The following is a 27893-nucleotide window of genomic DNA, read 5'->3' on the forward strand; positions in this document are numbered from 1 at the left end:
AAAGTTATAGGGTTGGCCCCTAAAAATAGGGTAGGTCGGGTTACCGTAACCACACCTATTTTTTTTTAGGCCTAACACTTAAGAAAAAGTGTCCAAATGAGGACATTCTGGTTTCAGAAAACAAGTACAGTAAAGGGACACAGCACAAACTTTGCAAGGCACAACTAATCAGTGTTTGGCAAGCATGAAGAATGTTCCTCTGTCTTCCATTTTTATGTGTAACGGGTCTGCCCCAATGCTCTACTTACTTTCAGCAGTGGATGTTATCTCCTTTGGCTATAAGTCATCATTTTCTTTATTTATATTAACTTTTTTTCTGTCTGCTATCTGCTATTCAACGTTAGTGTCATGTTTATGGTTTTTGTAAATCTAACAAGAATTTAATTGACTTTTTTGGAAATACAGTAAAACCTGCGAGCAAAGGACACCCTTGGGGAACCTTGCCACTGTCCTTTGTACAAAGGTGTCCTTTCTTTTGAATATGAATGCGCAGACATTTTTTGGGAAGAAAAAACACAGCCAAATAGTTTTATTCTAAACTGTGCATTACATGTAGTCATACGGAAAGTGACAAAGAAAACAAGTTCAACATGCAACATGTATGTACAAAACCAGAATCAGTTTGGCTTGGTTCAGACGCACATCTTCAGAATGCTACTCAAGTTCATGACAGCTGTCAGCATTTCAGGGTGAACGGAGAACGAGCGAGAGAGAGAACGAGCGAGAGGGAGAGAGAGAGAGAGAGAGAGAGAGAGAGAGAGAGAGAGAGAGAGAGAGAGAGAGAGAGAGAACGACTGAGCGAGAGAGAGAGAGAGAGAGAACGGAGAACGAGCGATAGCGAGAACGAGCAAGAGAGAGAGAGAGAACGACTAAGCGAGAGAGAGAGAGAGAGAACGACTGAGCGAGAGAGAGAGAGGACGAGCGAGAGAGAGAACAAGACAAGACAAGACAAGACAAAATCTTTATTATCGAGGGTAATAGATAAGCAAGAGAACGAGCGAGAGAGAGAACGAGCGAGATGTTTGTTTGTTTATTTGTTGCTTAACGTCCAGCCGACTACGCAGAGCCATATCAGGACGAGGAAGGGGGGGATGAAGGGCGGGGCCACTTGTCAAGCGATTCCTGTTTACAAATGCACTAACCCATTCCTTGTGTCCCAGCAGGCTTTAGTAAAACTAAATTAATACCTACTGGAAGATTACCAGTTTCCAGTATGTTAAAATAGGCTTAACCTATCTACTGCTGGACTTACATCAGAACACTAACAGATTAAACTATACATGAATCGCGAGACAAGCGGCAAGAGAAGAGATTTTTGGAAAAAATACAGGTGAATGAGCAAGAAGGCAGAAAAAAGAAAAGAATTCATGAAGAAAAAGAGAGCATGGCAGGAAAGAGGAACCAAAAATCTACCTAACAGCAAACTAGAAAGCTCCTGCGGTTCCAAAAACAGGAGGGGCCTTTAATTTCATAACCGCAGTGCCCCACTGCGGGAAACGAGCGAGAGAGAGAAAGAGGTGCAATCGGTTTCTTATCTGAAGCAATGGGCCATTCACGGGAATATTCTTTGATCGAGCTCTCGAAAACCACTCGAAGAGTTCGCCGTTCAATTTCTTTTTCACATCGACTCTTTCTTCTAAAGTCAGAAATTTCCGTTTTGACATGATGAGACCGCGATCGACGAAGGATGAGACGAAGATGCATTACAGTACAGAAAGTAGAAACCCTAACTTGTTTTTGTTTGTGAGTTCAGTTTAATTCACGGCATCGACCAATGAGCGTGCACCATACAAAAAATCAATCTTTCAAGTGCTGTCGTTGGCTTACAAAATAAGCTTCTCGCGCGTTCACATCGCCAGCGAGAATTTGCAGAACCAAGATGGCGGACCGTTGTTGACAGGTAACGAACCAAATCGGGACCAAAAAAGAGTGTCCGCGTCCGCGCCTTTGAGGTGTCCGCTCTTTTAAGGTGTTTTTGAGTGTAAAATACATCCGTCCTCACTTGAAGTGTCCGTTATGCAAAGGTGTCCGCCGAATTAAGGGTCCGCTGGATGCAGGTTTTACTGTAACTCTGTCAGGATTATCAGCGGTCTGGAAGAGTAAGACTATGAAAAGGTTTTCACAACATCTGAAGCATGTTCCACGCTTCCAATTGGCTGACTCCTGCGATCGGGATAAACAACTAACTGATGTGTATGCTATAAAGCGTGCGCTAAATATACCTTTTTTTCCTTGAAAATATAATCATCTGAGCCCCGAATCCCCACCAATAGCTTACTTATCACTGGAAGTGTTTTCTAAGCACGTATGTTTTCCTAAACTCACGTAACCTTAAGCTAAACCCACAATACCTCGATCAAATCACGTAATACATGCCAGCGATCTTTTCCGCAACACATTCTGAATTCCGATTAACTCATGAACGCTGATTTAAAAAATAAAAGGGTATCATATTGTGCGTATGCTGGTTAACATACACGTCAGAGTTACTTGTTTGTCTCGATTACAGAATACAGCCGATGTTGTGAAAAGTTTGTCCGATGACAGTTATTTTCAAAATCCATCTATTATACTGATTTTCTGTGTTACCAATTTTCATTCTTGGATTTGTCATTACTGAAATTGCTGCTACTTGCCAATCTTCCAAAAGGATTAACTCTTAATGTCCTATACCGCGCCGTTCCGCTTGTCGCTGACGATCCTGATCCGCTTGAAACCGCGCGCGTACCTGTAGCTAAGGCTAAAGGGGAATAACCCGGAAATACAGCTCTTCACGAAGAAAACCGCGAGTGGTGCTCGTTTGTCAACAACCGCTGACAGTTGGTGATTTTTGTCTCAGTTTTTTTTTTACCCTTTCTATTTTTCCTGACCGATTTTAGTTGAGTTTTTTGCGAGAGAATGTTTGGATCAAAATGGCTGACTTGGATTGTTCATCTTCATCATCTTCATCATCTTTTCATGGATTCGATCGCGCTGACATTCGGAACTTCGGCAACCCTGCTGATGTGTTAGGCCTAGCAGATTCAGGTCAAAGTGACATTTCTGTGTCAAGTGTGCACACTGCCGATTTATCTGACTTTTCATCCGGAATTTCGGACATTCCATTGAGATTTGAGTAGCAGCGACGATGACATTGACGTCTGTGAACCCTTCAGTTGTGTTGCTTTGTCAAAAGTTAGACACAGTCAACTAGTTTTGCTCTGAGTGAACAGTGCAGCTGGCCTCAATTAGCCGGTGACACCTCTCTGGCCACAGCACCAAACAGTACATGGCTGGGGATAGAGAGAGAGAGGGGGGGGGGGGTGGGGGGTAGCTGGCTAAACTCAGTGGGGTGTCCGGTGTCACTGAAGTCAGCAGGAAGAGCATTGGAGAGAAATAGAGAGGTGTACTCTTCCAAACAATTTCCAAAGATCAGTTGTAGGGCTTAGGGTAGTCAGTGAGGGAGAGTGAGAGCGGTTTGTGAACAGTCCGACTGAAGAGTGAAAAGTCACTGTCACAAGATCGGCATGCAGTCAATAAAGCCAGACAAGAAGAATGATTATGACATGCGGCTCCATCTGCTGTTTTTTTTAAAATTTTTTTATTCAAACTGGTTTTCAACGCTTATTCTCACAAAGCATCTGCACACCTGCCTCTGCCTCTGTGCTGTGTTTGTGTGGCTGCTTTCGTATGATGTCAGTGCATGGTGAGTGCGTTCACTGCCTTGTCACCACTTCCCCACCTTTTTCAGAGTGTTTTCTTGGAGTTGGATAATTCTCCTTACTCCTCCTTACTCCTCGCCCCTCCTAACTTCAGTTCATACTTTATTGCGTGCCGACTGACCAGTCGGTGTGGCGTCCGTGTAGAGAAGAAGGGAATAAGGTTACACAATGCGCTAGTGTGAGACGCCAAGTTTCGTGTTTCGAGTTGCTGTAGTAAATATAGAGTAAACTTTGTCTTTGGGACTGACTTTCTGTTGTGTGCTATCCGTCTTTCGACTTACGTAAGAGAAATCCCATTTCGAGCTCAGGGTACTTTGTACACATAGATAAAGAGGGATAATTCCGGACCAGAATTTCTTTGTGTGCTAAGCGAATTTTTGACTTAACCGTTTGTGAGTTAGCTGGATTTGCCTGTAGCTTTGAAGGTGATGCTGATCAATGAGTGATTGTGTACATTGCGAGAGAAAGTCAATGCGAACTGTCTCACTTGAGGATATTTTTTCTCAGAAACTGTTCTCAAAAAGTTCTCCCCCATGTTTACATAAACACTGTTGTGGTTGTGTGTGTGTGTGTGTTGGTGTTTTTTTAATTTTTTATTTTTTTAATGTGACAGTTGATATTTGAAATGCTGATTTATTTTCTTATCTTTATTTTATTTCCCTTTTGTAACTGGACAAGTTGGCGGAACAAAAAAAACAAACAACTAAATAAACGTTGAGTTAAAATGTTAAACTGGTGTGGGCTACCCCGTCCTTATGTGCATTGTCCAAAGTTCTCACTCGTCTCACTCTGGTGTTGTAAAAATTCTCTCTTGTCTAACTATCTTTTGCATGAAATTTTATCTTTGTTCGTCTTCACTTTTCTAAATGTTGTGTGTAATAAACAGATTGCAAAGGAAGTTGCAACTGGCAAGCACAACAAAAACCTGGAGAATTCGCAAACTTTGGAGCATTTTCGTAATCAACATCTGACGCCCGCTTGCGCCTAAAATCCTGACAAAATTTTAAAAGCAAATAACAAAGCGTCCATGCGAAAAGGCTTACAATATATGTGACAGTTGAAAGAAGTCAGTAGAAGTGCAGGTTTACATAAACACTGTTGTGTGTGTGTGTGTGTGTGTGGTTTTTTTTTTATGAATGTGACAGTTGATATTTGACAGTTGATATTTGACAGTTAAAACAAGTCAGTAGAAGTGCAGGTTTACACATAAACACTGTTGTGTGTGTGTGTGTGTGTTTTGTTTTTTGTTTTTGTTTGTTGTTGTTGAATGTGACAGTTGATATGTGACAGTTGAAACAAGTGAGAAAAAAAAGTGCATAAACACTGTCTGTGTGTGTGTGTGTGTGTTTTTTTTTAATTTTTTTTTTTATGAATGTGACAGTTGATATTTGACAGTTGATATTTGACAGTTAAAACAAGTCAGTAGAAGTGCAGGTTTACACATAAACACTGTTGTGTGTGTGTGTGGTTTTTTTGTTTTTTGTTTTTTGTTTTTTGAATGTGACAGTTGATATGTGACAGTTGAAACAAGTGGGGAAAAAAAGTGCATAAACACTGTGTGTGTGTGGGTGTGTGGTTTTTTTTTTTTTTATTTTTTTTTTTAGGGTGACAGTTGACATGTGACAGTTGATATGTGACAGTTGAAACAAGTGAGTAAAAGTGCAGGTTTACATAAACAATGGAATGTTCTGTTTGTTTGTCATGAATACAAAGAATGAAACACCTTGGTTTGGTTTTGACTCTATTTTTAAACTGTCACCTGTAATTAATACACTTAACGGCTTTTTACAACTAAGGTTAATCTTCAAAAATGTCTAAACTTCCAATTAACATAATCAGCATTCATATTTGAACATCTAAAAAAAAATTGGATTAAAACCATTCACAAACAAAAAAGAAATGATTTATTTACTGAACCACCTCTGTTTCACACAATTTAGTCAGAAAATAACAGGATCAGGGAAGAGAAAGCTTCAAAGTCTTATAGGACACTTAGAGTTAATTGTTACAGGTGTATTCCCATAGTTTGTTTTTTTAATTGATCATTAGATGGTTCATTTTGTTAGTATTTTTTTTTCTTTCAGGCTAGCAGTTTTGAGCCCCTTTCCCCGTCGCGATATAACCTTCGTGGTTGAAAACGAAGTTAAACACCAAATAAAGAAATAAAAAAAGAAAGCAGTTTTGAGAAATAGTCTAGATTGTTGGTGATTGTGAATGTCAAATGGTATGCAATAATTTGTTCTCCTTGTTTTACAGCCCATGTTTCACGAACTGTTCAAGGGCTACAATGTTCTCTGGGTGACTATGAAGCCTTCAGTCTGTCAAGGCGTTCCTAAGCTGTAAGTACAATGAATCTTGTCTTGTTTTTATCTGTGTGATGTTCCTTTGGCTTTCCCTCCCTCCATTATTTTCAGTACAATTTCTGAGTGACTGAAGCCTATTGTCATCAAAGGCATTCTTGGACTTCCCCCCCTGGGTTAGGGGGAAGAATTTACCCGATGCTCCCCAGCATGTCGTAAGAGGCGACTAACGGATTCTGTTTCTCTTTTTACCCTTGTTAAGTGTTTCTTGTATAGAATATAGTCAATTTTTGTAAAGATTTTAGTCAAGCAGTATGTAAGAAATGTTAAGTCCTTTGTACTGGAAACTTGCATTCTCCCAGTAAGGTAATACATTGTACTACGTTGCAAGCCCCTGGAGCAAATTTTTGATTGGTGCTTTTGTGAACAAGAAACAATTGACAAGTCAGGCTCTATCCCATCTCCCCCCTTTCCCCGTCGCGATATAACCTTCGTGGTTGAAAACGACGTTAAACACCAAATAAAGAAAGAAAGAAAAAGAATTCTTGGACTGCACATACAAATAAATCCTATGTTGTCCTTGTTTATGTGTTTTCCCCTCCATTACTCTCAATATTGCTTCATATTGTAAAAATGTATAATGTGTTGCCTGTGTTTGTTTGGTTTTTGCACATTTTCAATGACATTTATCCTTGGAGTACAGAAAGAGTGGCACTTTATTAAAATGGATCATATTTGCCAGTCTGCATAAAAGTATATATTAAAGCCCACTTGGCGTGTCAGTAGTTTAGATCTACCACTGAGCTTTTGTGGAGAGGTTAGGTACAGGTCAAGTGTACCTCAAGTGCACTCTTCAGATACTGTTCTTGATTGGCCCAGGCAAGAGTGATACATTGATTCTCTTCACGTTTCCTCATTAGAGATGATGTCATCATGTGAAAGACAAGGACATTTTTGTTTGTTCCAGCTATGCGTTTGTTCTAGTGCCGAATCTTCAGCAGGCTGAAAGTATAGCTGCTGAGTACAATGGAGTGGAATGGATGGGAAGAGAGATCGTGGTCCAAGTGAAAGGTACAGCTTTCATATATCTTGTCAAATGCTTATAGTTGTGCCAAAATGTTTTCGTGTGTTGTTTTTTTGAGTGGGTTTAAAAATAAAAAATAAAAAGATTTGACATAAGATTCAACTTTTTTTTTTTTTAACATGAGTGAACTGGGAGTTTTAGCCTATGAACGAAGAAGAAGAGTGAAGAAAAAGAAAAAGAAAACAGCTTGGCTTTATTCAAAATGAAAGATGTGGATCATCACCCTTAGTGTAGAAAAACAGCTTGGCTATATATATTCAAAATGAACGATGTGGATCATCACACAAAGTGTAGAAAAACAGCTTGGCTATATTCAAAATGAAAGATGTGGATCATCACCCTTAGTGTAGAAAAACAGCTTGGCTATATTCAAAATGAAAGATGTGGATCATCACACAAAGTGTAGAAAACGGGCTAAATAAAATACTATTTGCTTAGTTTTGAGCTGCCTGTATGTGGAATAATAAAAATTGTGCTTACGCTGCTTTTAGTTTTATGATGATGTGTGACTCTTTTTTTCACCAGCAAAACAAAAAGACAAGCTGAACAGCCCTGAATTCCACAACGCTAATGATGTAAGGAACAGAACCTTAAATCCCTTCCTGGATCTTTAGTTTCCCTCATCTGATACCTTCTCTCTCTCTCTCTCTCTCTCTCTCTCTCTCTCTCTCTCTCTCTCTCTCTCTCTCTCTCTCTCTCTCTCTCTCTCTCTCTCTCTCTCTCTCTCTCTCTCTCTCTCTCTCTCTCTCTCACACATTATCTCTGTCATCACGTTTCGTTTGCTCACTCATGCTTGAGTTTATTATTTTATCGTTAGTTTACTCTCATTCTTCGTTAGACATACCAAGGCGCATGTGTGTGTGTGTATGTACCATTAAACCTTTGTTTGAAGACACCAGCATAAAACTCCCTCTATAATACGATCAATTTTTTCAGGCGTTTATCTTCATAGATTCACTAAATTTACCTCCAGTGGAAGCCCCCTTTTAAGACCTCCAAATATTAGAGAAAAACGGGTCTTAACAAGTCGCGTGAAGCGATATAACAACACTTAGTCAAGCTGTCGGCATCAAAGTAACAGTCTTTAACACCAACAAACAGTTGTCGCCGAGACTATATTTCAGACAGTCTCGACTAACCACACCCACAGACTCGGACGGGTCACGCGCGCTCGTCTCTGCGTAGCATGCAAACGTAGTACTTAGGCCTACTTAATCTATTTTCTGTAATTCTGAGCACATTTTTAGAGTAAACATGACATATGTATATATTTATGAATTCAGGAGAAATTGAAGAACACGATGCAATCATTTTTAAATCTGTCAGTGAATATTTATTTTTAATGACAACTTTAATGAGCAAACTAGTTAACTAAAGTTTAAGCCTCCAAGCTGAAATGCAATACCAGAGTCCGGGCTTCGTTGAAGATTGCGTGACCAAAATTTCAACCAATTTGGTTGAAAAATGAGGGCATGACAGTGCTACCTCAACTTTCACAAAAAGCCGGATATGACGTCGTCAAAGACATTTATCGAAAAAATGAAAAAAACGTCTGGGGATATTATACTCAGGAACTCTCATGTGAAATTTCATAAAGATCGGTCCAGTAGTTTACTCTGAATCACTCTACACACGCACACGCACACACACGCACACACATAGACACACATACACCACGACCGTCGTCTCGATTTCCCCTCTATGTTAAAACATTTAGTCAAAACTTGACTAAATGTAACAAGAGGCGAAGCCTTCAAGGCTCACTTAAGAAATCGACAAACAGTAACACAAACTCAATCACTCCGTCACACATACACACACACACACACACACACACACACATACACACATACACACACACACACACACACACACAGTAAGCATAGGTGAAACTGTGCAAGAAAGCGAGACCCTGGATCTGCCAAGTAGTCTCGGCCCGCTCACAATAACAATGACCGAGACTTTCAGTAATTCCTTTGCGTGACGTCTAACCCTCTTACGTCATAATGTGACGTCTTCAAATAGTTTCTATCACACACGTCAAACACTTTTGACCGAGACTGACGTAATCCATAGACTCGGAAATGTTAAAGTTTCTATCACACACACACACACACACACACACACACACACACACACACACACGCACAGACAGACAAAGTTTATCATCGCATAGGCTACACTTACGTGAGCCAAAAAGGGGGGAGGTCTTTATTAGGGGGGGTTCCACTGTGGTTGTTTTCTAGTTTTTCCTTTGTGGAAAGAAACAAACTGTCAACCTGCATTCCTCTTGATAGCTACCAACACCCCACAAAAAACAAACAAAATCTTACTTTGGGGGCCTAAGCTCAGTTGGTAGAGCACTGGACTTGTGATCCCAGGGTTGCAGGTTCGAATCTGGGCCGGGATGGACACGGGTCAACTTTATGTGCAGACTCAGAGACAGTATCCATGTTCCACCCCTGTGTCACCACTGTGGCATGTAAAAGACCTCAGTCTTTCTGCCATAAGAGCAGGTGGCTGATTACACCTAAAAACGCATACATCTTGGAAGCGCGACTTTGTTGCTGCTAGCTTTTTATTGGGAGGCAGCGCCCCGAATTTCCCAGCAATGGGACAATGAAGTAATGAAAATTAAAAACTCACTGTTGATTTTTGCAGTCCTTTCTCCCTGACCTCTTGGACACTAGTGACATGCCTGGACTTGAACCCTTGGTTCCACGACTGGAACGTGGCATCCCTGGGTTGGAGCCAGGAATGCCCGGGCTGGAACCAGATATGCCTGGCTTAGAACCAAGCATGCCTGGCTTGGAACCAAGCATGCCCGGCTTGGAACCAAGCATGCCTGGGCTAGAACCCTTGCCTGGCCTGCCTAATTTCCGTGTTTGGCGGAGCACAGACAGCTCACCCCCTGGTGATATTCCCACCATTCTTGTGACCAACTTCTTGGATAGTGTAACTGAGGTGAGTGGGCATGTGAAGAGTGGAGTATGAATTAATATTGTCACAGTCGAACCTGTCTGTACCTACCATCCTAGGGACAGACTGAAAGTGGTAAGGCGTCCGCCCCGTGATCGGGAGGTCGTGGGTTCGAACCCCGGCCGGGTCATACCTAAGACTTTAAAATTGGAAATCTAGTGGCTGCTCCGCCTGGCGTCTGGCATTATGGGGTTAGTGGTAGGACTGGTTGGTCCGGTGTCAGAATAATGTGACTGGGTGAGACATGAAGCCTGTGCTGCGACTTCTGTCTTGTGTGTGGCGCACGTTCTATGTCAAAGCAGCACCGCCCTGATATGGCCCTTCGTGGTCGGCTGGGCGTTAAGCAAACAAACAAACAAACAAACAGACTGACTGAAAGTGGTCACTAGAGACAGGCAGTCTGTTTTGGAAAGGTGAATTGTAAAGAAAGACACTCGTCGGGGATCCTTCAGGGTGGTTGTTATGGGCAGGTGCTCTTGTTCGTGAGGTGGTCGTCAGGGCAGGTTCGACTGAACTATTTTTCATTTTTACCTTGATTGTACAGCACTTTCATAAGGGTCACCCTGGATTTTGTAGCTCTATAGAAATGCTATGCTATTTTTGACTCACATGCGAAGCAAAAGTGAGTCTATGTACTCACCCGAGTCGTCCGTCCGTCCGTCCGGAAAACTTTAACGTTGGATATTTCTTGGACACTATTCAGTCTATCAGTACCAAATTTGGCAAGATGGTGTATGATGACAAGGCCCCAAAAAACATACATAGCATCTTGACCTTGCGTCAAGGTCGCAGGGGCCATAAATGTTGTCTAAAAAACAGCTATTTTTCCCATTTTCTCTGAAGCTTTTGAGATTGAATACCTCACCTATATATGATATATAGGGCAAAGTAAGCCCCATCTTTTGATACCAGTTTGGTTTACCTTGCTTCAAGGTCAAGGTCACAGGAGCTCTTCAAAGTTGGATTGTATACATATTTTGAAGTGACCTTGACCCTGAACTATGGAAGATAACTGTTTCAAACTTAAAAATTATGTGGGGCACATGTTATGCTTTCATCATGAGACACATTTGGTCACATATGGTCAAGGTCACTTTGACCCTTATGAAATGTGACCAAAATAAGGTAGTGAACCACTAAAAGTGACCATATCTCATGGTAGAAAGAGCCAATCAGCACCATTGTACTTCCTATGTCTTGAATTAACAGCTTTGTGTTGCATGACCTTGGATGACCTTGACCTGGTCAAGGTCACATGTATTTTGGTAGGAAAAATGTGTAAAGCAGTTCTTAGTGTATGATGTCATTGCTAGGTTTAGTTATTTGACCTTGACCCTGGAGGTCAAGGTCATGTAAAGGTCAAGGTCAAGCATGTGAGTCGTATGGGCTTTGCCCTTCTTGTTAAGAGCAGGGTGTTGTCATACTTGTGTGTGAGGATTTACTCAGACATACGAGCCTTCGCATATACAAAAACACTGACATGCAAGCATAGACAAAGCATTAGCAACACACACATAGAGATGTGAGGAAAGTCCCCATGATGAGATCATCCTTGCGCACAGAGAACGGCTGTCATGTGATGGCTGTGTGCAGACACACTTGGGCCCTGAATCGTTCCGTGAACGAAGCAGGGACTGAGGGACTTGTTTACCTACCACTAGTTTCAAATACCTAACGTTTCAAAGAGACGCTATTGCTAACTGATGTAGTAGAAAATAGAACTTCCGTTTTTGCCCTGTTACAAAGAAAACTGGGGGCAGTTTTCTGTTACGTTTTTTGCTCGGTTTTGGCTTTGTTACATTCGCACTGTGTACTATAGATTTCTTTTTTGCAAGTTAATATTTGTGAAGGAGCTAGTTCATGTTTGTTTGTGTGCTGATTTTTGTCATCCTTTTTTCCAGGAAGATCTGTTCAGCCTCTTCAAACCATATGGTGCAACATCTTTGAATGTGCTTCCAACACAACAGGGCCGGTACGTTTAGTGTAAACAGGAACGTCTACAGTTGAACACCCCTATTGGGATTCCCCCCCTCCCCCCCACCTTCAGGTTTCCACCCTGATAAGTTCTTGCTTTTTCAGCTTTTCTGTTCATAAGGTCTGTAAAATTAACTTCCATTTTGAGACCACCTCCCTTTAACCCCTTCACTGCCCAGCACGTACTAGGTACGTGGTCATGTTTGGTTTGTCATACGCCCATACACGTACTAGGTACGTGGCATTTACAATCAGCACTTTTCAGGACATTTGTGAAAACTAAATGGGAGGTAACCACTGTCCAACTTCTTGTAGGGGTTTAAACACAGTTCTTTCCCATTGACCGTTCAGATAAGTTAGTACCACGTGGTGAAAACTTTTTTAGAAGTTTTTTCCTATCTATAAGATTCAAAATGGTGGCCGAAATTCGGACATCAACTCGTAGACCTGTTTTCACATTATACAGTGTTCTGGAAGCTCTACAAGAAGGGATTTATGGATTACCACACAGAAGAATACTGCATGGGTGAAAGTAGCCCGTCAATTGACTGAAATCCGTCAATCTGAAAATAAGTCTGACGGAAATTTTTTTTAATTTTTTTTTTAACCGAAACTACTTGCGGAACGCGTTTTCGAACTGCTATAGTGAACCGGTTGCAGTTTGCCCGGGTTGGAGTTCATGAAACTAAAACTGTGTGTGATAAGTTTGGTGCTTGAAACTCAAGTGCTTTTCCTTGAGAACTTTGCACTATAAGAGATGCTACTGCTTAGTTGCTACTTTGTGCAGTGCTACACCATGCTGTTTGCATGTGTGACATTCTGTTTCATCATTTATTTCATTGCCTGTCTGGCAATGTTTGCTTCTTATAATTAAATATTTCGAACTTTTATTTCAGTTGTTCAGTTGTTCACTTTCTATTTCATGTAGTATGGCTGTTGTCAATGTTAATTGTTATCAATTGTGTCGTTGTGTTGGAAGATGCAAGTGTGAAAGGATACAAAAGAAAAATGATTACTTCTGTGAATTGTTTTGATTTTGTTTACCCTTTTTACCATATCATTAGAATCTGAAGGTATTTTTTTGACCTGCATGATAGTGTATTTTTTTGCCAGGAAAGGCCACAAAATCACAATGAATAATGCAAAAATTCGTTTTCGGCCGGGGGGCCCTGCCCTGCCCCGTACCCCGCCTGAGGGCCTGGGCGGCCCCTGGACCCCTGCCTCAAAAAAATTTTCAGTCAATTTGATTTTCCTAGGTTTCACCCATGATACTGTTATGGGCTGTAATGTCAGTACCTGATGTTTGACACCAGTTTTAGCTGTGTTTTCTGCGGTTTTATGTGCTGCAGTGTGTGTGTGTGAAAGTTTGGAAACTGTAATTTTTGACAAAAATGGTCATATCGATTTTTACTATTACAATCACAAAGTCCAATGATCATGTTATCACATAATAGCCAAGGGTGTAAGCAAACCACATGCCAAAGATCTAAGAGATATCTCAATAAATGATTGAGCAGTGAACAGATTAGTGAACCTACCGAAGAAAGCGAAATTTGCCCTGGCGCACAGCAATACCAAAATGCTGTTATACTGTGGCAGTGAAGGGGTTAATGACATGATTTTCTTTGCTTTTCAGCTTTTCTGTTCATAAGGTCTGTAAATTAAACTCCATTTGTAAAATCCCGAAAATGTCCAGTTAACATGTTCCCTAAATAGAGAAGTTTTGAACTTGAAACTTGTCAGTTAGCACTTGCTGTGGTTCAGCAGTGCATTTTGATTTAACAGGTCATACTTGGTTTATACGTTCAGGGAGCATTGTAGACAACATGAAACATTCACTTGAACTTCAACTTAAGATGAAGGTTACGTCAACTGATACCTACGAAAGTCACAGTTTTCAATTGCTTCGTGCGTCTTTGTTTCTTGACCAGTACTCTTGATTTTGGTACCGTTCGAAAAAAAACAAATTACTTTATTCATTAGCGATTATCACGTGTTTGATCCAGCTATACACAGTGAGCCTTATATCAAAGGAAAGTGCAGAGTCTTAGGAACACAACGGCAAGCAGCCTCCATGATTCATGACTCGGAAAGCGAATACCCCCAAGTTGTTTTTCCTCTCTGATGCACTGTCTGCCTTGGAAGCCCTTGCAGGAAACAAACTTCCTCGTCTGATGGAGAAACTCCAGGAGCTTGCCAAGACTCGACGAGTAGTCCTGCAATGGGTTCCAGCACACTGCGGAATTCCAGGCAATGAAACAGCTGATGAGCTCGCCAAACTCGGAGCCAGGGAGGAACAACCAGACAACCCGGTCAGTTTCGCTGAAAAGAAAACCCTCGTGAAGGCAGCAATGCGACCACAATCCACGAGAGACGCATATCATCTCCTAGAACGATGGCAGCAAGTAGTGATCATGCGACTACGAACTGGTCACTGTCGCCTCAACGCCCACATGTTCAGGAAGCTGAAGCTGACCCCATCACCAACCTGTCCCTGTGGTCTGGAAGACCAGACTCCAGAACATGTCTTAATGACATGCCCCCAACTCAAACCAATCAGAGACAAAGTGTGGCCAGCATCAGTCCCTCTCCGCACCAAACTCTATGGGAGCAGACAAGACCTGGAAGCCACGACGTCATTCGTCTCGCAGACTAAACTGATGGTGTGACGGCGAACGCAAGAAGAAGAGAAGAAGAAGAAGGAACACAACGGTACCAAAATCAAGATTACTGGTCAAGAAACAAAGATGCATGAAGCCATTGAAAACTGACTTTCGTAGGTATTAGTTTACTTAACCTTCCCCTTAACAGTGTTTCTTCTTCTTCTTCTTCTTCTGCGTTCGTGGGCTGAAACTCCCACGTACACTCGTGTTTTTGCACGAGTGGAATTTTACGTGTATGACCGTTTTTACCCCGCCATTTAGGCAGCCATACGCCGCTTTCGGAGGAATAACAGTGTTTCAAGTAGACGGAAAATAATACAAAACATTGAAATAATAATGACTCGTATTTTTGTCCCTTGTCTGTGGCAGGAAGAAGGCGTACATCATACTTGGCAGCATTGATGATGTGAAGAGAGCTATTAAGGAAAGGAACCAGGTTTCATTCAAACAGGGGCTGAAGATGAAAGTGGATGTCCCCTTCAACATGCCCAGGCTGCGAGAAGCTGTGTTTGGGCCTGAAGATGCACAGCCACCAGCACCAGTACCTTCTACTGGTAAATATCTTCTACATGGGTGTTACTCTAAGCCGGATTTCCGGTTTTTGAAAAAATCTGAAGCCGGAAATTCCGGTTTTCCGGGTTTTCAACAAAAAAAAAGAAAAGAAAAAGCTTCGTTTCGCTAAGTTGAAATAACGAGCAGCGGTTCCGATCCGACTTTTGACACCGGTTCGCGTGCTTTCTCGGTTCACTCCCTTGGATTTGCCGCCATCTTGCTTATTATGATTTGGTTTCGTCGGTGTCCAGAAACTTTCTTTCAAACTTGAGCATTTTGGACCCCTGCCTTTCAGGGTTTTTTTATTTTTCCCAGTAACACCCATGCTTCTAATGTCTTCTGCAGGGCAGAAAAATTAAAACTTCTGTTGACTGGTGAATTTAAATGAAACTTTGCCAGCCTGTTGCGCTAGTGGATATTTTGTAACATCTGCATCCCTGGATAAGCAATCTAATGTTGACGATAACATGTGGCACAGGTGCGCTGACAGTGTCCCAAATCCTGAAGGTACGCGGCAACTGCCTGCAGATTCTTCAGACACCGCCACTCGCCTTGAATCTTGGTGACCAGCTCAAAGTCCTCATCACCACCGTCATCTCCGACAGATTCTTCTGGGGGCAGATTGAAGACATGGTCAGAAATGTTGTTTGATTTTACGTGTGTTTGGGGGTGCATGTGGTTATACCACAAGGTGGAATTCTGGCTTTTTGATCAGCATTAAATGACATATCTTATCCCAACTCACTAATAGCATTAACTTCAGTTTAAGTGCTAAGACGCTGAACTACGCTTCACCCCGGCAGGAGGAAGTAACCCTAAAAAAGAACGGCCTTGACCTAGCAAGAGACAGGGTCACAGGTCAAGGCCACCTCCTTACGTGCACTGGCTTTTTGATCAGCATTCCAGCAGGTACAGTGGTACCCCTTGTTTAAGACCTACAAAAAATCCTTAAAAATCAGGACAAAAGGATGTAACTGTAAGCACTCTAAATATGGACTTGACTACAAGAGTATGTGACAGTTATGCTGAACCAATACACGGCCAGCTGAGAGAATAACAAGCATTGAAATTAACAAGCAACTTTCTTCCTCACCATTTTATTTTCAACCATTTTCCTATGTTTCACAAACCAAACTCACATACAAATGTTGGTTTTCATCTCAGCACTCAATGGAGCAACTGCAGAGAATCTCTGAGCGCCTCAACGTGCCGAGAGAGCACAGGGAGATGGCCACAGGTCCTGGGCGCTGTGCAGCCCTGTTCCAGGGTGATGGCAATTGGTACAGGTAGGTCGGAAAACGGCGCTGATACTTTTCAAAGGATGTGCCACATGCTGCCAGCCTAAAATCCCAAATGCATGTGAGAAGCTTACATTCTAAACAGGTTTTTCATGTAGACTTTCACAATTTTCCAGGCAGAACAGGATCCTGGGCTGAACATGAAAGTTGCCAGCCGGGTGGGAATCGGCATCAGATTGATTCAAATCACAAACAGATCTCTATTTCAAACAATCTGTCCCAGCTGTTGGTTCCCATCCGCTTGGGCACTTTTTCATGCACATCAGCCCAGACCCCTTTGTTCCTTGCACAACTATATGTTGCAGGGGCTCACATCCACGTCGGACATCGGGACATACACGGATATTTTTTCCAAATGTCCTATACATTTTTTCATGCAAGAGGACATATGTCCTATTTGTTTTTGTCACAAAGTGGTCATTGTCCGATTATGCTTTCATTTGATCCAGACATTGTCAGTACTTTTCAATTTACAGTAGTTTGATTTGCTATTGTATCGATGTTTTGCGAAGCGATGTGTCTCTCCAAGCAGACGAAACTTGGGGAGACTCGATGTGCTTTTTATAGAGAAAAGCTTCAAAGGGTCACAACTCTGTATGCTTCAAACCGATTGACAGTTGCCTCCCGTCGCGTTTTTTTCTCTCAGAAAAAGCAACATTATTGTATTTGTTCTGTTACCTTTGTGACAAGAAACTAGTCAAGTTTAATCAAATTTACGTTTTGTTGCGAAAAAAAATGTCCTACAGTAAAACCTGTCAAATAAGGACACCCTTGGGACCAGACAAAAGTGTCCTTATTCTGCAGGTGTCCTTATTAGACAGGTGCAAGTAAACGTGACAAAGTCAAGTTGAGAGAGAGAGAGAGAGAGAGTACTGCACATGTACATGTACATTTATAAGAAAAACAGAAGCTGTTTAGATTAAATAGAGAAACATTTAATATTGACTGTTGTAAAACAAGTTTCAGGCATGGTACTCTCAAAAACGAAAATCCGAAGAAAAAAAAGAGAAAAAAAATCTGCTGATTGACTTGAGATTATTATTTTTTCTTACTCAAGCCTTGTTATCTTTCACTTATATCCCTCTCAGCTTCAAGGAGAGGGCACTAAACACATTTGAATTAGTAAAAAGTCGCCTGAGCGGCCCCCTGGACCCCCGGCTTTATTTCAGCTGAAACTGCCATTCCTTCAGTACCATGCCTGAGTTTAAAAACTTGTGATAATGCATGTTTCAGCACAGATTTCCACTCTGTTAAACTCGGTCACTGACCGGTCACTGACCCCCATGCAGGAAGTGTTTCCTCTCTCAGATATGACAGGGGAACCACCTCTCATGGCAAAAACTGGGTCATTGACCCCTGGGAAGAAGGTCGTGTCTTTTAACAAGGCCACCCAGCTATCACAATGCCTTTGATCTGGCCGCACACACTTATTATGGACCCAAAATACGTGTCCGCGTCCGTAATGCCGAGGTGGCCGTAACGTACAGGTGTTTTACAGTGTAAATCAGTCCGTGCCGAGACTGACTGTCCGTATTCTGCGAGTGTCCGCTAAGTCCAGTGACCGTATTTGACAGTTTTCACTGTATTGATTTATTTTTGTTCAGGACAAATGTCCTATCACTTTTGCATTGTCCAGGACATTTGTCCTGTGCCACCTCTCATGGACGTGAGCCCCTGATATTGCTGGTATGTGTAGGTACAGTAAAGCAAGTAATTTTATCTAGAGTTCTCTTTCATTGTTTTGTCACACTTGTGAAACAGTGGCAGAGGTGCGCATGTGCAATGCTTAGAGGAATGATTAAACCTCAAATGCAGTTGCCAATGTCCGCTTCTACTTCGCAAGTGGTATTTTTGAGTCTCTCGAGGGGAATTAATATGCCTACAGGACAAGTGGTATTTGTGCATTTTTCTGGGGCAACATTTAATATTAATTGCATTTGTACACTACAGAGCCTGGGCAATACAAGGTGGAGCAGAACACAGCAATGTGCGTGTGTTTTACTTGGATTACGGCAACACAGATGTCATTCCATGGGACCACACTGCCAAGAACTCTGAGCGACAAGTCTGGGATCTTCAGCCCATGGCTGTTCCTTTCACTCTTGCTGGTATGTAGATTGTGGACTATGGTGTTGAACAAACTAGTTTGTATGTATTTGGGTCATTCTATAAAGCTGTGTACCATATGTGTCACATCCATCATGAAAAATGAAATAGTCTGAATAGGTTTTATGGTTAATGGGATATATATATATATACATAAGCCAATGTGCCATGCGAAAGAAAAGGTATGTTACAGACTTTAAGCTTGTGTAAGGAATTTGATATCAGACACAACAAACATTTTCTACTCAGTCAAGATGCTTGTCTTCCGGATACATTAGCTATATCACCAGGGAAGGGAATACTTCTTTTTGTCCACACTACCAAAAAAAATCAGCTTTACAAACACAAAAGAAAAACGAAATTTGTTGCATTACTAAGTGACAAATCATCATTTTTACAATACGGCGTAACGAGAAAAAAACAAACAACTGAATGGCCATTGGCAAAAGGCAAAAACACATTCAAATCAGATCAATGTGACACAGCATATGTTCATAACACATCTGTATTTACTGATAATACACGAGCATTATAGGTATGTTCGTGTAGTTTACAATTGGTTTCAGAAACAAAATGTAACGCACCGTAATTTTTGATCGATCCAAATGCACACTTTAAAACATTTGTTGGGGCAAACAGCTGAGTGCATATGTAAAACTAGTACAAAACACAACCAATGTAAATGTCAGGGGTTTCTTGGTCGTATTTCATTGGCGGCCACACGGTTACAACAAAACAAGTTGTTAGAATGTCACATTTTGAGTGCCACTTTTTACACCATTTTCTGAATTTTCTTTCGTCAAAGACACTAACCAACCGGACAATCTCTCTGATTTTGTTATTATTATTATCTCTTTTGGTCTATTTGCAGTTGGCTGATGTCCTCAAAACAGTTGAGAAGAACGAGTAACAGACCACAATTAACTTGAAAAAAGTCATGACCCCTAGGGGTACACAGCTTTGTGTAATGATTCATTTACAAACAACAAAGCAAAACTTACCTCTTTGAGTGAAGTGTGTTTTGGGTTTTAACAAATTTATTGTAGACCAGAAAGGAGTGAACTTGAGAACCTACCTTATCCCTGCTGTCAGTTCAAGAAATGTGTTAGAATTGCTTTTTTCTGAGATCTTTAAAAAACAAATGAGAAAAGTAAAATGAAGGGTACATCAAGAGTTATGCCTGTGTGGAACATTTGAATATGCCTCTAACCTGAAATGACGCGTTCTGTACGCCTAGTATTGTATTTCTTTTAACGTCTCAGGATTTTAATCTTCATTATGTGTGTGAGCGTGTAATTGTATATGCATATGCATTCATGTATAGATGAGTGACTGCTGCATTGCCAAGCTATATTCCTTGTGTTTTACCACACTGGGGGGAATAAAATGTTGTGAATGTGATGCAGGGAACGTTTATTATTTTATGAACGTTGCAGAGCCAGTGACAAACCTGAATTCCAGAGAGCTGACCCAGCTGATGGTGGAAGTCAATGCAATTGGCGGCCTGGAAGAGGTATGTTACATTCCTAGATTACTCTGACATGTGCCAGGCAATCAACATAAGGCAGTTCACTCTCTTTCTTCGTCAATTACTCAGTCACTGCTACAGCTAGACTATCTTTTCACAAACTCTCCTGATAGATCAGACTTCCTATAACCGTCAAACAAACACCTTTAATGCCACTTTGAAAATATCACCCTCTTGTCCCCTTTTCAGAATCACCTTTTGAGACAGGCTCATATAAAATTCACACTGATTGATTTTAAAACAGTGACAAGTAGAGAAAACTTATTGTATTTGGTTTCACCTTTCACAAAAATAGCAAATGCAGAAGTCAAAAGGTTCACATGTCTTTTCTCATTCCTTTGGAGCATTGAGTGTGGTAAATTTACTGTAAGGTATGGTACAGTAAGGTCATATAGTCCCGTGAGGTAACCCTCATGTGGGGTGTTTTATCCTTGGGGAAAGCGAGCTGCTATACAGTGCAGTGCTCGCCCGTTTTTCTGTTCATTTGCGTTTGTGTTCATCAAGCTGTTGTTGTTTTGTGAAGGAAGTAAAGTGGGCTTTGTGACTGTTTCAGGGCAACATGGTGGTGGTGAGGGCTACATCGCTCATACCAGACCTCAAAGACTCCATGTCCTGCGTCGGTCGCACAGTCATCATGTAGATTCTATTCAAGAAAACAATCATGAAAGCATATGGGCAACTCCCAAAAGGTGCCCAAGAGGACACTGAATTTTCATTTTGGGTTTCTCAATGTCTTTTGTATTTTTGTTATGTTAAATGATTGAACTTTTCATTTGAAAGACTGCAGGTTGTCGACATAATGAGAAATTAGTGTTTGATGTGTTGCTTATAAAACTTTCTCGTGACGCACAACATTTTCAGTGCTAGAATTTAGTTCATTTAAATTAAAACCAAAATTAAAAAACATTTTTTTATATAAGCATTTGATGGACTCGTTCACTTTGCATTCATAGCCAAATTAAGTGCTCACAGATCATGTTCCTTGAAAATTCTCATCATGTATGTCACGTCACGAGAAACAGTTGTGTTTAACTTCTTGATCAGAAACATGTTAGATCAAAAGAAGCAGCAAATTAGATAAAGTAATGGATTTACAAGGATGTGCTGTTTCTTGTGACATGTAATTTTGGTGTGACGCGATCACTACATTGAACTTAACGCCTGGCTGCCATTTCGCTCGTTTTCCCGGATGTCGTTTTTCGGCACAGACTACAATGCGGTTGATGTAAATGTCCTTCTCGCCGTTAGAAAACAAAAGTAATATATATAGTAACAGCAGTGCTGGTTCTCGTGACATTTGTGACAAGAATTTTGCGACACACAAAAAATAGTAATACATTAGTATTTGCTACAAACTTTTGATATCATTACATTCAAACATTTCAGATTACAATGAAAGCAGATTTATTGGTATTTTCTCACAAATAATCTATGTGTGGATATTTTAAAAATGTCATCTGACAGGGAGCACCTTTTGGGAGTTGCCCATTTACAGAAGTTCCAAGTTGGCTTTGACACAGTCTTTTATACTTCACATACAAAAATGTCTACGTCTTTAGACTGCTGAAAAATTGGGCAGCATTCCTTGGCCTAGAAACTTTTCTCGTGCAGATTCCAGGATTCCGTGATTAATACAGGCGCATCTGATACAAGGCAGACACCTTTATGGAACCATTTCATCTCGCACAAAATCCAACATGGAATCCCCCTTTCATTTAGGATTTCTCCCATGATAAGACTTTGTTTTCCCAGATATTCTGTTCATAGCCTGGGATAAATATCTCCATTTTGATACCCCCTTCTTGTTAATACCTAAATTACTCAACATTTGGAAGTTCTGAAAAGGGAGGTATGACATAGCACATTTGGGCAAAAATGATACTGAAAGTGGAAGCAGGGCGATGATCTTTCGGCTTGTACAGTTCATCTTGGCATTTGAAAACTATATTCCTTCAGGTTGGAACTTGGGGCTGCCAGATGCAAGCTTTCATTCTGTGAGAAACAGTATCTTATAGCTCTAAAGCTGGTTTTCGTATTACAATGTGTATCGCTCATGCAGTCTGCACAATGACAAAAGGATTGAAAAATACCTATTGCTTCATTCACTCATCTAAGTAGGAGCCACCTCTCTGACAATATTTTTGTTGGTGCTACATGACAAAAGTTAAAAAAATAAAGCCATTATCATTAAATGTATATATTTTTGCTTCAGTTTCATTTTGCATTTAATATTTTTGTACATGTGAGACATTGTACATGTTTGCTATACTCAGGCTAGCGTTCAAAGGAAAAGTGGCAGTTTGTTTTATTTGAAAAGGTGTTTTAGCATGACTTTCTACGCATGTGACTTTGTTAGGTGTTCCAAACCCTGTGCGTTCTGAATACCTTGTTTGATTGGTTATTTTTTTGTTCACAGAGTTTGTGGTTGCCTGATCTTTGTTGATTGTCATTTGTATCCAGGCATTTCTGTCTATTCTTTATTTTTTTGGTCCTGTTTATATTTTACTTCATTTTAAACCTTTTTTTTGTTTTGCTGCAGTAAGATGAGCAGTTTTAGACTCTTTCTTTGAGACTTTTCTTACTTTTCTTTGTTTAATTAACGACTGATGTTCTTCCTGGAGCCTGTAATTTAATCTTCATTTGGAGTCGCCTTTTATCCTATTTATGGTTTGTTTCTTAAAGGCACAGTAAGCCTCCCGTAAACCATCACAGAGCTCCCCGAGCGTCTACATATAGTACAAGCATACTTCCATTTGAACGCTCACCGAACGGGAACATCCTGGCTGCTTTCTGTCGAGCGTGAGAAATTTTCAAAGAATTTATTTTCGTGGACTTGGTCCTCAACAGCAATGGCGCCTCGTTTTGGTGCTGGACGGCTGTTATGAATACCGGAATTCACGCCCGGACAGTAAGCCTCCCGTAAACCATCACAGATACTGTCAGGCTTTTACACACAGTACAAACACCCTTCCATTTGAACGCTCACCAAACGGGAACATCCTAGGTGCCCTACGTAAAGAGCGAGCAATTTTTAAAGAATTAATTTTGCAGATTGTCTCGAACACTTTTTGGACCCATCCTGAACTCAGGTCAAACATGAGTTACTTCCCTTCGGGTCTCATTCTATCGATGTAAACTGGCGATAGCCGTGAATGGATGATTATCAAAATGTTTTTGGACCGTGGTGCGTTTTTGCGCTAGACCTAACTTTTAAAATCTAAATAATAAATTGACAGCTTGTTACACAAACATTCTTTAATCATAAAAGAATTTTTTTTTTCATCAAGACAAGATCAGTACAATTCGAAGTTGTGAAAGTTTGAAAAAAGAAAAGCCCGGAAGCAGGGTCACGCAAGGGTCGTAGCAGACGACGGTTTATCAGTGCATATCGCCGTTCCTCTCAACAGTCAAAAGCCATCGCTAGAGTTCTTGTGAACCACAGCCGTTTGTTTCGTGCATAAAAACGTGCTATTGTAAATAAGCTCACATCGAATCGCATTCAAATGACTAACTGACGACTACATTGTGAAAAAGGGAAACTGGATCACACGGGTTCACGATGGCTCAGGGGTAAGATAAACCACGCAAAAATAAATTCTTTGAAAATTGTTCGCTCTTTACGGAGGGCACCTAGGATGTTCTCAATCGGTGAGTGTTTAAATGAAAGGGTGTTTGTACTGTGTGTAAAAGCCTGACCGTATCTGTGATGGTTTACGGGAGGCTTACTGTGCCTTTAAGTGGTCTTCCCTACCCGTTGTGGTTTGAGTCAGTTCAAACCTCTCAAAATATTCTGCAATGTATTAAAATGAATAATACAAAATAATCGAAAATTTTAAAAGTAAATTTTCATTTAATAAATATACTTGCTCAACTCACATATATAGCAATAAACTTCCGTTTGTTGATTAGACATTGAAACAGTACTGAACCTATATAACCTAATAACAGGGAAGGTAACCCACCAAACAAAAACAAATGCCCAAGGGCATAGTCTGTGGCTAGTTACCTCCCCTACCGGTACCTCAGCCAATCACAGGCTTGTACCGATGACCTTCATTCTTCCTTGAAACACATAACCCTTAGAAACATAAAAGTTTGCGGGGACGGCTGGGAGGGTATTTGGTATGTGAGTTGAGTAAGTATATTTATCAATCGGTGAGTGTATAAATGAAAGGGTGTTTGTACGTACAGTGTGTAAAAGCCTGACCGTATCTGTGATGGTTTACGGGAGGCTTACTGTGCCTTTAACCCCTTCCCTGCCCTGCCACGAACGGCGTTCGAGGTGTTTTTTGGCATCCTGTCTGCCCCGCCACGAACGTCGTTCGAGGTGTACGCATCAGAGTCCTGTATCCACCCAAGAAGGGGGGTAACTGCAAAAACTGTTGGCAGAGCAGTTAGACATCTTGAACCAACGGTTCCTTCCCTTTGACCGTTATGAATAGCAAATATTGATGTTTGGGAGAATTTTGAAACTTCGGGAGTTATCTGTGTTAAGTCGTCAACAAAGATGTCGGATGGTGGACGGCGTGGGGGTACCACGAGGTCTGTTTTCAAGCGCTATTCAGCACTTGAAGTGCTTCAAGAGTGCCTAAATGACCAAGACAGTGATGATGAAGACCTTAGAGATGGAAGTGACAGCGAATCAGACGAGGAAGAAACTGATTTCAACCAGCACCACCCTCTTTTGTCCGAGGTAGGCATTGATGATGACAATGATATCAGCTACGAACCAAGTGTATCTGCCACTGACAGTGATCAGTCGGAGACTGATGGCAGTGATGCCGAAGCAGAACCAATGCCTGGCCCATCAACTTCATGTCCTGTGGTCAGAGGTCGCGGCAGGGGTCGAGGAAGCAGTGTGGGAAGAGGACAACGAGGGAGAGGTAATGCGAGGGGGCGTGGCCGCGGCCGTGCCCGACAAATTCCAAGACAACGTCAGGAAGATAAGATAAGAAATTGGACAGATGCTGATGCAACTGCGCCAAACCAAGACATCCAATTTCAAGGCAATCCAGGCATGCAGTGCAATGTTGACAATTTTGAACCAGTAGACTGGATGCAGCTGTTTTTTGATGACGACCTCATCAACCACCTTGTCTTCCAAACAAACCTTTATGCTGACCAGTACCTTGAGAGCAGCCTTGTGCTTTCCTCAGTGTTTTGTGGATTATCACACAAAATTCATATACTGGAAGTAGTGTGTGGACTTTGCCTGCTCTGTGGATTGTGACTTTGTTGCTTCTGAGTCTCAGCTGTGGAGTATGACGTGCGATTCCGGACTTACCTTACCATGAACAGCTAACCCTTATAACTTTGGATGCTTATAGCAGTGAAGTTGATTACCAAGAAGTTTTGTGAGTACCTGATGTTTTTCCCTTTGTTACACCAGTTTTTTGTTGTGTTTTGTCATGCATTTTTGTGATCAAGTGTGTTGTTATGTTCCGAAAATGCTTGATCACGGGGAAAAAAAAAAGAATAAATAATTACTTAAAAATTTCTGTCCTGCCAAATGAAACTAATTTCACTTGTAATTGGGGCCAGGGATGTTTGAAAAAAACATGCCAAATATCTAAGAGATATCTCTTCAAATGCCTGAATTATTCACGTTTTAGTGAACACACCCTCAAAAGTCAAATTTTGCTCCGGCACACAGGAATACAAATGCGCTTTTTCACGCTGGCAGGGAAGGGGTTAAATGAAAATTTACTTTTTAAATTTTTGATTAAATTACATATTCTTACGTCAACTCACATATATAGCAGATTGCTTATTAAGGAGGTGGGATACTCACTCTAAGAACGAGCCAGTATTTGACCAGCAGCCACCATGGCTGGAAGGGCTCGGCTGCTGTCCAGACGGACTGCCTCAATGTCCCTCAGGTAAAAATGTAAAAAGACATCTTCAGACGCCCAGTAGGCTGCACGCAGGACTTCTGAGATCCTGCCAGAGCGCAGGACCGCCATAGAAGCCTCCCAGGCGCGCGCCTTGTGAGTCTTTGCCGAAGCTAAGGGAAGGGCTGACTGCCCCCCCCCCCCCCCCCCCCCTTTCTCTCTCCCACCACTGGTACGCTTGTGTGATCAGCGTGGAAGACCAATGAGCCAACGTCGAACAAGCAATATCTTTACTTCTTGTGGTGTTAACAGAAATGAAAAGTAATTTTTGTTCCGGAGTTCGAATGCGAGCTGTGCGCGCAAGATAAGCGCGGAGAACTCGAACCGGACAATTGGCAAAATCGGGGTCTCCGGGGGCCAAGATTTGACTCGGTGACAAAATATGTATAATCGGAGACGGCTGATCAGGTTTCTGATTCTTTGCTAAGAAACTCAGCGCGAACCGTAGAGAGACGGAATCATCCTGTTCGAACGAAATATCTCTAGATAACCCGGAGAGCGCATGCACTTCACTACCGCGTCTGTCTGTGCTATATATGTGAGTTGACGTAAGAATATGTAATTTAATAGTATTTATGACAATTGGAGCCAAATGTGTCAAACTTGGGTGGTTGAATAAAAAGTGTTCTCCCACCAATGTTTGCACAAAAGTGCTGTATTAAACATGTTAATAAAGATAGGATAAAACAGGGAGCTTGCATACTCATTATCCGACTTATATTTTATGATTATGCAGTAAAAATACTATTGCTTGTTTCTCTCTTGACCTTTTGCAAGGTATTTAGCAATATCACAGTAGTCACTGAAAATAAGATGATGAAGGAAGTTCTTCAACCTATTGGTGTACAATCAGTACAAATCAATAACTATAGTCTTGCTACTGTTCATTTTCTTACAATCAAAAGATTGGATATTTCTTACAAACAACATATTTGAAATGATGCTGAATCTTGTTTCAGGAATCCTTTGTCAGGCCCCCCGCGGGTTAGGGGGAGTCCCATGTTGGTTGGGACGAGAAAGAATTTACCCGATGCTCCCCAGCATGTCGTAAGAGGCGACTAACGGATTCTGTTTCTCCTTTTACCCTTGTTAAGTGTTTCTTGTATAGAATATAGTCAATGTTTGTGAAGATTTTAGTCAAGCAGTATGTAAGAAATGTTAAGTCCTTTGTACTGGAAACTTGCATTCTCCCAGTAAGGTAATATATTGTACTACGTTGCAAGCCCCTGGAGCAAATTTTTGTTTAGTGCTTTTGTGAACAAGAAACAATTGACAAGTGGCTCTATTCCATCACCCCCCTTCCCTCCGTCGCGATATAACTTTGAACGGTTGAAAACGACGTTAAACACCAAATAAAGAAAAAGATCCTTTGTCAGTAAGATAAATACACTGTACATAGTCTGAGCTACTGATTGGTGCTAGGTTGCACTTCTTCAATGCAAGACCATGTGGGGAAAAAAACCAATGTGAGGGTTAAATAATGCTAGCATTCTCTTCCATGCAAAACAATCCATAGATTTGTACAAAATGCATGATAGACATACACATGGATGGACAATTTTGAAGGTTTCCATTGGTATATATGCATCCGGTCAGTTGTCTTTGTTACCTACTTCTGTGTCCAGTGTGGTGGATTCTTTCATAAAAATAAGAATTAAAAAAACAGAAAGCTTAAGTTAATGGAACATTTAAATTATAATTATACACAAAACAAACATTCATGAGCACTTTGATTCATTGGTCTTTAAAGTGGCCGAACAAGATGCACAACAGACAAGAAGTAATGGTAAATGCATAGGTGGGATTCTTCCAGTATA

General features: G+C 41.1%; 1 protein-coding gene across 1 annotated transcript in view; it reads left to right on the forward strand.

Annotated features, from left to right (window-relative positions):
• The window catches only part of LOC138982633 (uncharacterized), a 55369-nt gene that overhangs the window by 25505 nt on the left and 1971 nt on the right, over positions 1 to 27893 (forward strand). Inside the window, exons 8-18 of the mRNA XM_070355961.1 lie at positions 5958 to 6040; positions 6969 to 7072; positions 7611 to 7660; positions 9747 to 10049; positions 11966 to 12036; positions 15071 to 15255; positions 15732 to 15886; positions 16418 to 16539; positions 18502 to 18659; positions 20094 to 20170; positions 20739 to 27893. The exon at positions 20739 to 27893 is cut by the window's right edge and continues 1971 nt beyond it. Of these exons, the coding sequence (XP_070212062.1) occupies positions 5958 to 6040; positions 6969 to 7072; positions 7611 to 7660; positions 9747 to 10049; positions 11966 to 12036; positions 15071 to 15255; positions 15732 to 15886; positions 16418 to 16539; positions 18502 to 18659; positions 20094 to 20170; positions 20739 to 20825 (1395 nt within the window). The 3' untranslated portion in view covers positions 20826 to 27893. The remainder of the gene's footprint in view (positions 1 to 5957; positions 6041 to 6968; positions 7073 to 7610; positions 7661 to 9746; positions 10050 to 11965; positions 12037 to 15070; positions 15256 to 15731; positions 15887 to 16417; positions 16540 to 18501; positions 18660 to 20093; positions 20171 to 20738) is intronic.

Source organism: Littorina saxatilis, linkage group LG1, assembly GCF_037325665.1.
Source record: "Littorina saxatilis isolate snail1 linkage group LG1, US_GU_Lsax_2.0, whole genome shotgun sequence".
Taxonomy (NCBI): domain Eukaryota; kingdom Metazoa; phylum Mollusca; class Gastropoda; order Littorinimorpha; family Littorinidae; genus Littorina; species Littorina saxatilis.